This window comes from Pristiophorus japonicus, chromosome 22 (assembly GCF_044704955.1).
Source record: "Pristiophorus japonicus isolate sPriJap1 chromosome 22, sPriJap1.hap1, whole genome shotgun sequence".
NCBI classification, from domain to species: Eukaryota; Metazoa; Chordata; class Chondrichthyes; family Pristiophoridae; genus Pristiophorus; species Pristiophorus japonicus.
In genome coordinates, this window is record NC_091998.1 from 8,571,545 (window position 1) to 8,588,444 (window position 16,900).

A 16,900-nucleotide genomic window follows, 5' to 3' on the forward strand; every position below is an offset into this window, starting at 1 on the left:
GTGGTCGCAATGGTGGCTCTCTGGACCATCCGTCTGGTCAGGAGGCAACGATTGCCGTTCCTCCGGCCTGGGCATTCTGCTGCGGGGAGGCCACTTCACCATCACCGAAGTTAAGGAGGTGGTGGGCGGCCGCCTCCTCGTAGCAGATGTATTGTATAAAAATGTTCCTCTAAGGCTAATTAACGTGTATGCCTCGCCTCTCAAAAGCGAGCAGCTGGCCCTCCTCCAGCAGCTCCCACTGCTGCTGGCGACATCCAGACCGGTCGCTCTGGGCGGTGACTTCAACTGCATCATCGATGCGGCTGGACGATCCAGCAGAGCCGACAGCAAACTGGACGCCACGTCCAAACTCCTGATGGACGCGGTAAAAGATGCCAAGCTGTGCGACGTCTTCAGCAACCCTGCAGACAGAGCACCGCTCAGATACACCTGGTCGAGACCAGACTAGTCCGTCCGTTCCAGAATAGACTTCCTGTTTGTGTCCCACACGCTCAAGGTCAGATCCACCGACGTCACGCGGTGTTCTTCTCCGACCACTGCCTCCTACTGCCCGACTGCCTCCCACAGGAAGACCAGAAAGTTGGCAGGGGGGATATGGAAGCTCAATGTGAAACTGTTGACCCCGAAAAACGTTGAGGAACTCAAGAGGGATTACAAAGGTTGGAGAACCGTAAAACCCCTCTGTGATTCCCTGATGCACTGGTGGGAAACAATCAAGACAAACATCAAGAGGTTCCTCATCCTCAAAATTGTTCAGGAGGTGAGAGGGAGACAGAGGAATTGTCCCAACTCCAGAAGAGCATGCAAAACCTGCTCCTGCTGTAGTCGATGGGGGTCGATGTCGTGGAGGAACTCCAAGAGGTGAAGGGCCAGCAAGCCTCGCTCTTTGCCTCAGAGCCCTCCAAAATCATCTTCCGCTACAGAGCAGGATGAGACGTGTTCGCATTTCTTCTTCCAAAAGGTACACAGGGGGAGCTCTGTGATCACCAGCCTAAAGGAGGAAGATGGTTCTGCGATGTCTTCGCAGCCTGACATGCTGAGGATCAGCAAATCCTTCTATGCCGGGCTGTATGACATCAAGCCCACAGACCCCAGTCTTTCCTGTCGTCTATTTCGGAGGTCTTAGATGACAGCGAGCGGGAGAGTCTGGACCACCCGCTAACTCTGGACGAGCTGACAAAGGCCATCCGGTCCCTCGCGACGAGTAAAACTCCCGGAAGTGATGGCTTACCGGTCGAGTTGTATTTGGCTCTGTGGGACCGGATGGGCCCAGACCTGCTGGAAGTGTACGGGGGTATGCTTCTGGCCAGAATCATCACCCTCATCTACAAGCAGAAGGGGGAGAGGGAGGAAATCAAAAACTGGCGGCCCATTTCACTGCTCAGTGTGGACTACAAGATCCTGTCCAAGGTCATCGCAAACAGGGTCAAGTCTGCTCTGGAGCTGGTGATCCATCCAGACCAGACCTGCGCTGTCCCGGGCAAGAAGATCTCTGATAGCCTTGCGTTACTCAGGGATACGATCGCCTACGTGCGGGACAGGAGGGTGGACACCTGTTTAATCAGCTTGGACCAGGAGAAGACCTTTGACAGGATATCGCACACGTACCTGATGGACATGCTCTCCAAAATGGGGTTTGGGGAGGATCCGACTGCTCTACACAGACATCAGTAGCACAGTTCTAATCAACGGGTGGGAAACTGAAAGCTTTCCGATCAGGTCTGAAGTCAGGCAAGGCTGTCCCCTCTCCTCTGTTTTGTTTGTGTGCTGTATCGAGCCCTTTGCCGAGTCCATCAGGAAGGATGCGGGCATTAGAGGGGTGACGATCCCAGGCAGCGGAGGCACTCAGGTCAAGACCTCCCTGTACATGAACGACATCACCGTCTTTTGCTCGGATCCACAGTCGGTCCGCAGATTGCTCACAATCTGTGACTAGTTTGAACTGGCATCGGGGGCGAAGGCAGCAAAAACGAGGCCATGTTCTTTGGAAGCTGGGCCGACCGATCTTTTATTCCCTTCACCGTGAAGTCAGTTTACCTGAAGGTGTTGGGAATATGGTTCGGAGTGGACGGGGCGTGCGTCAAAAACTGGAAGGAGCGTACCACTAAAGCCAAACATAAACTGGGATGGTGGAAGCTGCGCTCCCTCTCCATGGCAGGAAAGAACCTGGTCGTCAGGAGCGAGGTGCTCTCGGGGTTGTTGTACGTGGCACAGGTCTGCCCCATACCCAGCTCCTGTGCCGTGGCAGTCACCCGAGCTGTTTTCCATTTTGTCTGGAGATCAAAAATGGACTGTGTCCACAGAGACACGATGTACAAATCTCTGTACAAGGAGGGAAAAGACGTTCCGAACGTGGCCCTCATCCTGATGGTCACCTTTGTGTGCGGCTGCATCAAGCTGTGCATAGACCCGTCGTACGCAAACACCAAGTGTCAGTACGTGCTGAGATTCTATCTGTCCCCGGTGTTACGAAGGATGGGTCTGGCTAGGCTGCCACGGAACGCTCCAACCAGTTGGACCATGCCTCAGCACCTGTCCTTCATGGAAAAGTTTTTCAAGAAAAACACCTTTGACCAAAAGGCCATAAAGCAGTGGTCGGCACGCAAGGTCCTGGACGCCCTACAAAAGAAGGAGATATGGAACCTGTCGGACGGTTCCCTGAGCAGACTGTCGAACTCATTTGGCAGAATATCTCATCGCTAGAGCTTTTGCACAAGCACCAAGACATAGCTTGGTTGGCGGTGAGGAGGGCCCTACCCATCAGATCCTTCATGCACAGCCGGGGTTTCAGAGACACGGCACTCTGCCCCCGAGTTGGCTGTGGTGAGGACGAGACTGTCATCCATCTCCTTTGGGATTGCCCCTTTGCAAGGCAGGTCTGGAAGAAGATGCAGTGGTTGCTGTCGAGGTTCATCCCAAGCAGCTCTGTAACACAGGACTCTGTGCTCTACGGACTGTTCCCAGGGACGCACACCGAGACAGACATCATCTGCTGCTGGAGGGCCAACAACTCGGTGAAAGACGCACTTTGGTCTTCCCAAAACTTGTTTTCTTCGAGAGCAAGGAGATGTCCACGGCCGAATGTTGCAGACTGGCGCAATCCAAGGTCCAGGAGTACGTGCTGAGGGACACACTAAAGATTGGTACAGCCGCCGCAAAGGCACGGTGGGGCAGAGCCACAGTTTAAGGCCCTTCTGCCACGGTAAACCCAGGGGATGGAATCAGATCCCCCTCGGCCTGTACTTGTTAATCTGCTTGTATACATAGAGCACCATGTACTGAAACACACCTGTGTTGTGCCATGTATAATGAAAGTCTCTGCACTGTTTAGTAACTTGTAAAGAAATATAAATGTATCCCCATCCGGTCCGTGTACTGCTTTCATCTGCATAGTGCTACATGTAACGTGATTCGTGATCGGTATTGAAATGTATCCTGGAATCTAATGTAAACCTGTTCTCATCTGCTTCATGTAATACCCTTATTTGCACAATACTACATGTAACGTGATTTACGGATTGTACTAAACTGTACCTTGAAATGAAATACACGCTAGTGCATTGTATGGAACTGCTGTCAGCATCCAAACCAATTGTATGGAATTGCTGACTGCAAGGTACTGAGTTATTTGTGAAAATTTTATATGAATAAAGTTTATTTTTGAAAAAAAAAGCTGTTAAGTGATTTGGGATGTCCTGAGGTTGTGACTGGTGCTATATAAATGCAAGTCTTTCTTTCTCCCCACTGACACTATCAACTCAAATCCAATGTACCTGCTCTTTTCCCATGACCTTTAATATTTTTCTTCTTCATTTGATTATATATTTCCCTCTGATGTACTATGATTGGCTCAGCTTCAGTAGTCACTTTTGGGAATGCATTCCACACCCTGCAAAGCTTCTTCTAATCTCCCTCATTGCTAATAGGGTTAGACCACAGCTGGAGTATTGTGAGCAGTTCTGGGCACCACATCTTAGGAAGGATGGAGAGAGTGCAGCATGGGTTGAGCATTTCTCAGAATGACAGGATTAAGTTACGAAGAGAGATTACACAAATTAGGGAACAGATAGGGTAGATAGAGAGAAACTAGTCCCGCTGGTTGGGGAGACTAGGACTAAGGGGCATAGTCTAAAGGTTACAGCCCGACCTTTCGGGAGTGAAATTAGGAAACACTTCTGCACACAAGGGGTGGTAGAAGTTTGGAACTGTCTTCCTCAAATTGATGCTATGTCAATTGTTAATTTTAAATCGGAGATTTGATAGCTTTCTGTTAACCAAAGGTATTAAGGGATATGTGCCAAAGGAGATATGGAATTAGGTCGCAGATCAGCCATTGAATGGCAGAGCAGGCGCGAGGGGCTGAATGTCCTCCTCCTGTTCCTACGTTCTACGCTATATACTAGTCCTTGTTACCAATTCGCCAACCAGTGTAAATAATCTTTCACTGTTTGCACTCTCAATTGTTTTCAGAATTTTGAACACCAATTAGATTCTCCCTTAGTGTTTTCGGCTTGTGAACCCAGTCCCTTTAAAAAAAATCTCACATTGTATATAACCATATATTCCCTTCTATGTATCAACCTCATACAGCTTTCCCATGGCTCCGATATCCTTTCTATATTGGAGTGCCCACGTACATAAATACTCCACAGTGCCGCTATCGATCTAACATGAGTAATTTCAGGCCATAGCTTGTTTATACTGCTTATCTTCTATTTCATTTCTCCCAACCAGGATTGAATGCCTCTCTTTCTGCTGTAACCCTTTACATCTCCTCCGGAACCACGTTTTGTTTCTATACTTGTCTCAGTATTCCTCCTTTTGCTTTGCACCATTATCATTTTTGTCTTTTAATCACTCCTGCTCGCCATCTCTTCTTTTTTGTGTTTTTCATGCCCCCTTTTCCCTGCCTCTATACCTGCTTAAAAAATGTTAATCTCTTAACATCTTCCAGTTCTGATGAAAGGTCAGCGACCTGGAACGTTAACTCTCTTTCTCTCTCACAGAAGCTGCCTGACCGGCTGAGTATTTTCAGCATTTTTTTAAATTTTAATTTCGAGCTCTACACACGCACACTTCAACAAAAGCAAAATACTGCGGACGCTGGAAATGAAAACAGACAATGCTGGAACTACTCAGCGGGTCAGACAGCATCCGTGGAGAGAGAAACAGAGTTAACGTTTTGGGTCGATGACCCTTCGTCAGAACTGAAAAAGGTTAAGAAATAGAATAGGATTTAAACGAGTTCAGAGTCAGGGAAAGGTGGGGAAGAGGAAAGGAGAAAAGGGAAGGTCTGTGACAGGGTGGACGGCAGGAGAGATTAAATGACAAAAGGGCTGATGGTGCGAGGCAAAAGGAGATGGTAATGGGACAAGTAAAGAAACAACAGATGGGGCTAGAAGCAATGTAAATGGAAATGGCAGAATCATAAACAGCTGCCAACTGAAAATATGGGGGCAGAGGCTATGATCTGAAATTGTTGAACTCGATGTTGAATCCAGAAGGCTGTAAAGTGCCTAAACGAAAGATGAGGTGCTGTTCCTCGAGCTTACGTTGAGCTTCATTGGAACAGTGTCGGAGGCTGAGGACGGAGAGGTCAGAGTGGGAGTGGGGTGTCCTAATTGTTGTGTACTCTAATTCTGCCCCCTTGAGCATCCCTGATTATAATCGCTCCACCATTGGTGGCCGTGCCTTCTGTTGCCTGAGCCCCAAGCTCTGGAACTCCCTCTCTCAACCTTTCCACTCCTTTCCTCCCTTAAGACGCTATTTAAAACCTACCTCTTTGACCGAAGCTTTTGATCACCTGCCCTAATTTCTTATGTAGCTCCGTGTCAAATTTTTATCTCCTGTGAAGCGCCTTGGGACGTTTTACTACGTTAAAGGCACTATATAAATACAAGTTGTTATACATTCAGCGTTTTCTTTTATTTCAGATTTCCAGGGTCTATTTATTACACTTAAACCCAAGGAGGCTTTTCAGTATCCTGTAAATCATTGATTGCTGTGGGGAATAAAGGTCTGTGGAGAGAGCTCAGGCTGGCTGATCCACTTTAAATGGCTTTGCGGTTAATTTTTAATTTGACTACAGTTGGGACTTCGCCAGAATGGCAGCGGCGGTCCCTGCTCGGGAGCCCGGCAGCAAGTGGTTGCGGTCCGGCAGCTGGCTCTCGGCCACCGCTCTCTACACGGTCTGCTCCGCCTTCTCCCACTTCTTCAACCGCGTCTTCATCGGCCAGTATCGCTTCAACTTCCCCGGCTTTATCGCCCTCTGCCAGGTGAGGACCAGCCGGCTCCGCGCACACCGCGCTGGCATCTGTCGTGCCCGCTCTCCGCCGCCATGGCGAGCGTCCCCGCCGGGAACTACAACTCTCAGCGTGCTCAGCGGGAGCAGGGGGGCGTTTGGATACAGGACAGTGGCCAAGTGTATCCAGTGCTCACAGCGACTGAGCCTCTCCAATTCTGCTCTGAGCATCAGGGAACTGGTGTTTTAAGGATCGAAGCCTCCCCAATTGTGTCTGTTTGTCAGTGAAAATACAAAGCAAGTGGCCTTGTCTGTATTATATAGAATCATCATCATAGGCAGTCCCTCGGAATCGAGGAAGACTTGCTTCCACTCTAAAAGTGAGTTCTCAGGTGTCTGTACAGTCCAATACGGGAATTACAGTCTCTGTCACAAGTGGGACAGACAGTGATTGAAGGAAAGGGTGGGTGGGGGAGTCTGGTTTGCCGCACGCTCCTTCCGCTGTCTGCACTTGCTTTCTGCACGCTCTCGGCGACGAGACTCGAGGTGCTCAGCGCCCTCCCGGATGCACTTCCTCCACTTAGGGTGGACTGGTCTTTGTCCAAGGACTCCCAGGTGTAGGTGGGGATGTTGCACTTTATCAGGGAGGCTTTGAAGGTGTCCTTGTAACTTTTCCTCTGCCCACCTGGGGCTCGCTTGCCGTGTAGGAGTTCCGAGTAGAGCGCTTGCTTTGGGAGTCTTGTGTCGGGCATGCGGACAATGTGGCCCGCCCAACGGAGCTGGTTGAGTAGAATCATAGAATGATATCTTTGATATATTGAATCATAGAATGATATCTTTCCATATATTGAATCATAGAATGATGCCTTTATATTGAATCATAGAATGATACTTTTATTTTGAATCATAGATAACGTTGATATATAGAATCATAGAATGATGTCTTTGATGTATAGACTGATACTTTTTAATATATAGAATTGGCTTTCAGTTAAGCAATGCCTCAATTTAAAAATTCTCATCCTCGTTTTCAAATCGCTCCCCGTCCTCGCCCCCTCCCTATCACTGTAATCGCCTCCAGCTCCTCAACCCCTCAAGATCTCTGTGCTCCTCCAATTCTGGCCTCTCGAGCATCTCCAATTTCAATCGCTCCACCATTGGCAGATAAGCCTTCAGCTTCCGAGGCCCTAACCACCTCTCCCCCTCCCCCCTCCAATTCTCTTTCCTCCTTTAAGACACTCCTTAAAATTTACTCTTTGACCAAGATCAACTGTCATAATATCTCCGTATGTGACTCAGTGTCAAATTTTGTTTTATAACATTATAATTTTTTTAATGTTTTATGAAGCGCCTTGGGATGCTTTACTACACTAAAGATGCTATATAAATACGTTGTTGTTGAATGATACAGTACAGAAGGCCATTCAGCCCATCGTACCCACGCCGGCTCTTTGGTAGAGCTATCCAATTAATCCTACTCCCCTACTTTTCCCACAGTCCTATTCATTATTTTCCCCTTTTATTTATAATGGGGCTTCTATTGCCTAAAACCACTGGTTAATGGTGATTAAATAAGTCAAATTCTGCTTTTATTACAAAGATTTATGGAAGATTTAGTGTTTCAGGGATCACAGGTGTTGGCGGTCCCTGGAAAATTGCTTCGTTGCCTCATGGAGTCAGAAAGAAAAGACTTGCATTTATATAGCGCCTTTCACGACAAAGCGGTTTACAGCCAAATTAGTACTCTTTGAAGTGTAGTTACTGTTTTAATGTAGGGAGAATCAGGGAAGAATTTCCCTGCATATATACTGAAATTGGTTGTATTTTTTTCCCTTCCCCCGGAGTCAGCATTACTAGTAGCTGGGGACAGTGCTAAATGAGGTAGCCCTGTCAAGGGCAAGCAGTGATAGACCTGCTGGCCTTTGCTCGCATGTTACGTTTTGTATGTCAATTTTTTAAGTGCTGTGCTGTGAATGAGCTGCCAACTCTCACTTCCTTCCAGTACCAAGTAATGTTATGTGCCCAGTAAGAACCTAGATGTTATTTTGCACCAAAATAAAATTATATTTTTAAATTCCGAGCTCTAGCTGACATCAGTACATACATTTCAGGAGAGCTGTGATGCGTGGCTCACCAATTTGGCTAGAGCACTGTGGTTTGAGTTCCACTCTAGGAATTAGGGTTTCATGAAGTGAACAGTGCAGTATTGAATGACAGTCAGGTTTAAAACAAGTGCTTGCATACTTTTCAAGGGGATTTCAAAGATCCCATGGCATTATTTGAAGAGCAGCGAGTCTCCCTAACCAACATTCCTCCTTCAACCAACACTAATAAAAGCAGATTTGTTGGTGATTCACCTCAGTGTTAAGGGCTGCATTGGTGTAGGTAACAGTCATTGAGTTTTAAAGTAATTTATTGTATGCAAAGTAGTTTGAGGCATACTGAGAGATGTGACAAAGGCGCGATATAGCAATACAAGTTCTCCTTAATGATACTGTTGTCATCTTTTGATAGGCACTGCTGACCACTGTCGTGCTGCAATTACTGAAGCATGCCAGACTGTTGAAGATACAACCCTATTTACTGGAGAGTGGAGAGGCTTTCCTGCTCCCTTCCATTTGTTTCAGTTTCCATTCAGTCCTGACCCTGTGGGCTGTGGCCAGCTCCGAATCCACAGTCTTCACGTTCATCAGACGGTTTACACCCTTGGCCAGCTTGGCACTGGTGCAAACATGCAACTTGAAAAAGAGAATGTCCTCCCGCCGTGCTTTCTTGGTGCTGCTGGTCACTGTGTGCTCAGTTCTTGCAGGTAAGACGTGATCATAGAATCATAGAAATTTACGGCACAGAAGGAGGCCATTCAGCCCATCGTATCCGTGCTAGCAGACAAAGCTATCCAACTTAATCCCACTTTCCAGTTCTTGGTCCGTATCCTGTAGGTTACGGCACTTCAAGTGCACATCCAAGTACTTTTTAAATGTGCTGAGGGTTTCTGCCTCTACCACCCTTTCAGGCTGTGAGTTCCAGACCCCCACCATCTTCTGGATGAAAAAAACTGTCCTCAAATCCTCTCTAAACCTCCCACCAATTAATTTAAATCTATGCCCCTGGTTGTTAACCCCTCTGCTAAGGGAAATAGGTCCTTCCTATCCACTCTATCTAGACCCCTTATAATTTTATACACCTCAATAAGGTCTCCCTCAAGCCTCCTCTGTTCTAAAGAAAACAAACCCAGCCTATCCAATCTTTCCTCATCGCTGACATTCTCCACTCCTGGCAACATCCTCGTAAATCTCCTCTGTTCCCTCTCTAGTGCAATCATATCTTTCCTGTAACTCGTGCTCTGAAGCATCTTAGAAGGTTAAAGGCTCTATCATAAGTACAGGTTATTGTTGTTAGAAGTGATATAAAAACAGAAAACACTGGTAAATGCACAGCATGTCCACCACCATCTATAAAGGAGATAGGTTAACATTAAACCCTTCATGATAATCTGACATTGCCCTCTCTGTCCAGTTCTGTCGTCTGTAATCAAAGCGTTAACCTGACTTTTCTCTTTACAAATATCAACCAGCATTTGCAGTTATCTTTCTTTTTATCTCTACTTAAAATTGCCCTCAGACATAAAGTCACCCCTTCCCAACTATAGTCATGGTAGTCCATAAAATATTGGCAATCATTAACTGTTAGATTCCATCAGCTCTGGTTTGTCCAGTTAAGGGCAATTCAGGGGAAATATTTCATCTTTTGCAGCAAATGTCAAATTTTCCCTTGTATCTCATACTATTGATTTAAAGGGATAATAAACCTACTTTCAGAAGTCCTGTCCCCTCAGTACAGATTCACACGAGGCATGTAGTGAAGTCAAGGTCACTCTGGACCTGCACCTTTATTTCACAGCTCTGGAATGCTGCACTTGCCTGAGACCTGTCCTTATATACCTGTCTCTTGCAAGTGCACCCCTGGTGGTAAGGTATGCTGGTGGTTACAGGTCATATCTTATTACAGTCATGTATAGCATGTTAGGATACAGTTATATATAATAATGTAAGATACATGACAGACAGCAACATCATTTTCTCTCTCCAAAAACCAATCAACAAATGGTTGGTGGAGCATTAACTCTTGCAGCATCAGCATAGCTTGTTAAAATTGGTTAGTGTTGGTCCTGACTTAATTTAGGTGAGAGGTGACTTGAAGTAAGCTACAGAACAAAGTCTGTTGCCAGAGAAAGACTAAGAAGATAAGATGTAGGTCTTTGGGATATTGAGAGGTGTTGATAATGAGGTGATTTGGGACTTGGCAATGTGCACCAGGCTCAAGGTCACCCTGACGGAATTCTCAAGCCTCGGGCAACGTTAGTGATAAGAGGAATTATACCCCCAGCGCACAGTGGAGATGTGCAACAGACTCTCAGTAACAGTAATATATTTCAAGGTCAATTAACAAGATCATAGCGTAACTGTGGATGAGTAAGGCCAATCGGCTCATAGAAACATAGAAAATAGGTACAGGAGTAGGCCATTCGGCCCTTCGAGCCGGCACCGCTATTCAATGAGTTCATGGCTGAACATGCAACTTCAGTACCCCATTCCTGCTTTCTCGCCATACCCCTTGATCCCCCGAGTAGTAAGGACTACATCTAATTCCTTTTTGAATATATTTAGTGAATTGGCCTCAACAACTTTCTGTGGTAGAGAATTCCACAGGTTCACCACTCTCTGGGTGAAGAAGTTTCTCCTCATCTCGGTCCTAAATGGCTTACCCCTTATCCTTAGAGTGTGACCCCTGGTTCTGGACTTTCCCAACATTGGGAACATTCCTTCTGCATCTAACCTGTCTAAAGCCATCAGGACCCGTTTATCCCGACTCTCTGCTTCCTGTCTGCCAACCAGTTCCCTATCCACGTCAGTATATTACCCCCAATACCATGTGCTTTGATTTTGCACACCAATCTCTTGTGCGGGACCTTGTCAAAAGCCTTTTGAAAGTCCAAATACACCACATCTACTGGTTCTCCCTTGTCCACTCTGCTAGTTACATCCACAAAAAATTCCAGAAGATTCGTCAAGCATGATTTCCCTTTCATAAATCCATGCTGACTTGGTCCGATCCTGTCACTGCTTTCCAAATGCGCTGCTATTTCACCCTTAATGATTGATTCCAACATTTTCCCCACTTCTGAGGTCAGGCTAACTGGTCTATATTTACCCGTTTTCTCTCTCCCTCCTTTTTAAAAAAGTGGTGTTACATTAGCTACCTTCCAGTCCATAGGAACTGATCCAGAGTCAATAGACTGTTGGAAAATGATCACCAATGCATCCACTATTTCTGGTGCCACTTCCTTAAGTACTCTGGGATGCAGACTATCAGGCCCCGGGGATTTATGAGACTTCAATCCCTTCAATTTCCCTAACACAATTTCCCGCCTAAAAAGGATATCCTTCAGTTCCTCCTTCTCACTAGACCCACTGTTCCCTAGTACCACCGGAAGGTTATTTATATCTTCCTTCGTGAAGACAGAACCGAAGTATTGGTTCAATTGGTCTGCCATTTCTTTGTTCTCATTATAAATTCACCTGAATCCGACTGCAAGGGACCTACGTTTGTCTTTAAATATGTGAAGAGAAAAAGATTAGTATAGAAGCTTTTGCAGTCAGTTTTTATATTCCCTGCAAGCTTCCTCTCATACTCTGTTCTCCCCCTCCTAATTAAACCCTTAGTCCTCCTCTGTTGAATTCTAAATTTTTCCCAGTCCTCATGTTTATTGCTTTTTCTAGCCAATTTATATGCTTCTTCCTTGGCTTTAACACTATCTTTAATTTCCTCATCTTGGTCCATCAGACCAGTGAGCTCCTAACCCGCCCCCATTCCAGCATCCAATTGATCTTGAATGATTGCAGGGTTTTGCTTTTATGATCCTATCCGAGAGCCCGTTCCATGTACTGGTCACTGTGTGAAGGAGAATCTCCTCCGAAGGTTGTGGGTTCAAGTCCCACTCCAGGAACTTGAGCACATAAATCTAGGCTGACACTCCCAATGCAGTGCTGAGGGAGTGCTGCACTGTTGGAGGTGCTGTCCTTCGGAAGAGATGTTAAACCGAGGCCCCGTCTACTCTCTCAGGTGGATGTAAAAGATACCATGGCACTATTTTGAAGAAAAGCAGGGGAGTTATCCTGGTGTCCTGGGGCCAATATTTATCCCTCAATCAACATCACTAAAAACAGATTATCTGGTCATTATCACATGGGTGTTTGTGGGAACTTGCTGTGCGCAAATTGACTGCCACATTTCCTACATTACAATAGTGACTACACTCCAAGTGCTTCATTGGCTGTAAAGCGCTTTGAGACGTCCGGTGGTCGTGAAAGGCGCTATATAAATTTAAGTCTTTGTTTCAGCCCTTAATTTGACTTCATTGAAACACCTATGAACTCATCCCTTTTTTGGCGTGTAAGCAAGTCATCCTTGTTTCGAGGGACTGCCTATGATGATGATGAATTTCTCTTTTATTAGTTTGAACCTATGTCTCCTTGTCTATTTGTGTAATTTCATCCCATTTTCCTTTGCCGTTCTGTTACCTTGGATAACCCCTACAGTGTCACCCCTCAAACACCTCCGTTCAAGGCTAGAAAGCTCAAGTTTCTTCACCTTTTCCCTCAGAAGTCCAACCTTTGATGCTGGGGATCAGCCAGGTGGCTTTTTTCTGCATTTGCCGTAGCAAATGAATGTCCTTGTGACCAGAAAAGGACACAGGACTTGAGGTGTTGGTAGACCAGAACACTCTGCAATTGGATCAAGACTTCATCAAGCTTGCATTGTGCTGTTCAACATTCTGTTGCCTTGTTGACTGCTGCCCGACATTGGCATCTGTAATGTTTGCACCTGTGAGTATGTTCACAGATTTGTAGAGCTGTGGGGCCTACGGCCACACTAGTCTGAAAACGCCAATCTCGTCTGATCTTGGAAATTAAACAGTCAGGCCTGGTTAGTATTTGGTTGGTATTCCACCTGGGAATACCAAGTGCAGTAGGCTTAAGAAGCCTATGGCCACACTGGTCTGATCATGCCTGATCTCAGAAACTAAGCAGAGTCAGGCCTGGTTAGTACTTGGATGGGAGACCACCTCAGGTGCAGTAGGTACTCCCATGGCTTTCCACGAGAGGTGGGCACCGGAGGGACTGAGTGCATTATCACCCCCGGCAACCAAATTTTAATTTGATTTTATGCAACAAATTTTTAAGCCGGTTCACGGGCTCCCAGGCCGCCTGCAATTTCTGCGGTCTGGAAGAGTCCGTGTTCCATGTTTTTATCGAATGCACGAGGTTGCAGCCCCTATTCCATTATTTAAAGGGGCTGCTCCTCAATTTCTGGCTGCATTTCAGTCCCACACTCCTGATCTTTGGGCACTCTGTGCGGAGGGGAGTGGGTAGGTCCGGGGGCCTCCTCGTAGGACTGCTCCTGGGCACGGCCAAGGGTGCCATCAGCCGGTCCAGGCAGCGGGCGGTCGTTCAGCCTGACTGCCTGCCTCTCTTCCGCGCTTACATCCGGGCCAGGGTGCCCTAGAGATGGAGCACGCGGTGTCCACCTGTATGCTCACGGCCTTCCGCGAGAGGTGGGCGCGCGCCGGAGGGACTGGAGTGCATTATCACTCCTGGCAACCAAATTTTAATTTGATTTTATATGTTTTAAAGTTTAATTTGTTTAATTGCCAGATTTTTAGTGTCCCCCTCCCCTTTTATAAGGGGCACTTGTAAACTTTATGATTTTATTGCCCAAAAAAAAAAATCTCAAAAAACCTCCCCAAAAAGTAAAAAACCCCCAAAAAAAACAAAACAAAAAAAAGGGCAGTTGAAAAGTGGCTGGAGTGTTCCCCAGATTAGGGGGCACTTGATTTAATGTTTATTTTGTCTCCCCCAAGAGTTGTAGAGCTGTTGTCAAAAATACAAAAAAAAACAAAAAAAGGGGCATTGCGAAATGTTTGGAGTGTCCCCCAGATCGGGGGCACTTGATCTAATGTTTATTGGTTTACTCTAAAAGAGTTGTAGAGCTGTGGGGGCCTACGGCCACACTAGTCTGAAAACGCCGATCTCGTCTGATCTTGGAAGTTAAACAGAGTCAGGCCTGGTTAGTATTTGGATGATAGACCACCTGGGAATACCAGGTGCAGTAGGCTTAAGAAACCTATGGCCACACTAGTCTGAAAACGCCCGATCTTGTCAACTAAGCAGAGTCAGGCCTGGTTAGTACTTGGATGGGAGACCGCCTGGGAATATCAGGTGCAGTAGGCTTTTGTCCACTGGTACGCTCGCGGCTTTCCGCGAGGGACTGGAGTGCATTATCACCGCCAGCAACCAAATTTTTATTTGATTTTACATGTTTTAATTGCCGGGTTTTTATAGGGGGCACTTGTAAAATATATAATTTTAATGCCCCCCAAAAAAACAAACAAAAAAAATATTTAAAAAAAGGGCAGTTAAAAGTGTCTGCAGTGTCCCACAGATCAGGGGGCACTTGATCTAATGTTTATTTTGTTCCCCCCAAAAGAGTTGTAGAGCTGTGGGGGGCACCTGATCCAACTGTTTATTTATTGTTTCCAACCAACCAAGAGTTGGAGAGCTGTTGCATTGTGAGTGGCTTAGCCAGTCACGTAACGTTTACAATACGCAATAAAACTCCAGTCAGTTGGGTCTGAGGTATGCAGTTGTGAGCTTAGTGGATGAAGCGGTAATGTGTAGTGCGATTGTTAAACCTTTGTTAATAAACCAACTAGTTCTTAATAATTCATAGCAACACATTGCTATTAAGCAAAAAACCCACGAAGCAAACTCATCACAGCCTCCTTAGCTATTTCAATACCATTCACGTGTCACCATTTCCCTTCCTATGTGCAGCACTTTCCTCATTAAATTCTATGTACCATTCTTGCTTTAATACAGGGCACAGCATTTCTCCTAAACGCCATCAGCAGCAGCTCAATGGATATCCTCTTGGGAAGTGGATGTTTTTTGAGGAATGTGAAAGGATGGAGGGGGGAAAAGTAAGCATTGCCATCCTTTTTATCCGGTTTTCTAAATATGAACTGTTCCAATTTGTTCCTCCTTAGGGCATCACGACTTCAACGATGAAGCTGTTGTGTATGTCTACGGACTGTTGAACCTCATGTTCGAGAGCGCTTACCTCACGCTGATCCAGAAGATTTGTGAAGACCACAAGAAGTCAGTGGTGGATGTCTACTACACCTGCACCATTAACAGCTGTCCACTGCTGCTTGTGTACTGCCTTCTCCATCCAGATAGTCCTCAGATCTTCCCTTCGGGCAGCTGGACAAGTCTGATCTTTCTGGGCTTCTTCTCCTTGGTGCTGCTCCTGGGGTGTCTGCTGAATTTTCTCATTTGCCTGTGCACCTTGCTGAGCTCCGCAATGACGACGAGTATGATTGAGGTCGCAAAGACGGATGTGCTGACTCTGAGGAACATTGTCACACGTGAATGGATTTTCTCACCATCACTTCTCTCTAGCCTTCTCAGTGCCAGTGGAGCAGTCATCTATATATACAAAGATACTAAAGATTCAAATACATCGACGAGGAAAGAGGCAATGGGAGTCCCCATCTGAAAACTGCTCAATATATTCAAAGTATTGGAATTTAAGTCAGTGGGTAAGGTTCTCCCTGCCTCACCTGAGGGTGTTGATTCATTGCTGATTCCACGTGTACCATTCTCCAGTACCATATCCAAGTTACCATTATTCATGCATAAACCTCAATAGTTGAATAACTTTCTACCATTTACTAAAGAAAGACTTGCATTTATACAGTGCCTTTCACGGTTTCAGGACATCCTAAAACACTTTACAACCAATGGAGTACTTTTGTTGTCATAATGTAGGGAAATGCGGCAGCCAATTTGCACACAGCAAGCTCCCACAAACAGCAATGTGATAATGACCAGCTAAACTGTTTTGGGTGTTGGTTGAGCGACAAATATTGGCCAAGACACCGGGGATAAATCCCCTGCTCTTCTTCGAAATAGTGCCATGGGATCTTTTACGTCCAGCCGAGAGCAGATGAGACATCGGTTTAATGACTCATCCGAAAAACAGCATCTCCGACAATGCAGCGCTCCCTGGAGTGTCCGTCTAGATCATTGTCTGGCGTGGGACTTAAATCCAGAACCTTCTGAATCATACATGGGAGTGCTACCCATTGATGGCATCGTAGCCAGACTCAATGTACCAGTATCACTCGACGTCCACACGCATGTATTTCCGGCAGGGGTCTCTAGCCAGCCATCAGGAATGGTAACTAGCAGGTTTTTCGCCAAGGACAGAGGTACTTACTGTATTGCTCCCACTGCCAAAGAGCTAAATCAGCTCGAACCTGGGACATTCCTTGTCTGTACGGCTCCATTAATCCACTGGAATTGGATAAACTCAGCCATCGGGGCCACGTGTTCCAAATGAGCTGCCACCACTTCAGCTGTGTGCTTGCAAAATCTGGAGCCCTCTCTTCCCTTTGGGCCAGGGTAGTTATTGACCTTGCCATTACTTCTGAGCTGGACTGAACCTCGCCTTGGTACTTTACTGTTGCACAGGGCAGTTGTTTTAAAAAAAAAACTTATGTGGTGCAGAAATACCGTAGACCTTATTTCTAATACC

At 46.2% G+C, this 16,900-nt stretch overlaps 1 protein-coding gene and 1 pseudogene across 1 annotated transcript; both read left to right on the plus strand.

Moving 5' to 3' along the window:
* The first annotated feature begins 1,263 nt into the window (after positions 1-1,263).
* LOC139235169 (solute carrier family 35 member D3) lies at positions 1,264-15,859 on the plus strand. Its single transcript, XM_070866389.1, has 4 exons — positions 1,264-1,430; positions 6,089-6,275; positions 8,756-9,050; positions 15,348-15,859. The coding sequence occupies exons 1-4, from the start codon at positions 1,264-1,266 to the stop codon at positions 15,857-15,859; spliced, it is 1,161 nt and encodes a 386-aa protein (XP_070722490.1).
* Positions 14,300-14,417, plus strand: LOC139235232 (5S ribosomal RNA; annotated as a pseudogene).
* Positions 15,860-16,900: the final 1,041 nt, after the last annotated feature.

Coding starts and splice junctions, on each gene's coding strand:
- LOC139235169 (XM_070866389.1), top strand. CDS start 1,264: ATGGGCCCAGACCTGCTGGAAGTGTACGGGGGTATGCTTCTGGCCAGA. Junction 6,276..8,755: donor GCTTTATCGCCCTCTGCCAG/GTGAGGACCAGC, acceptor ATCTTTTGATAG/GCACTGCTGACCACTGTCGT. Junction 9,051..15,347: donor TGTGTGCTCAGTTCTTGCAG/GTAAGACGTGAT, acceptor GTTCCTCCTTAG/GGCATCACGACTTCAACGAT.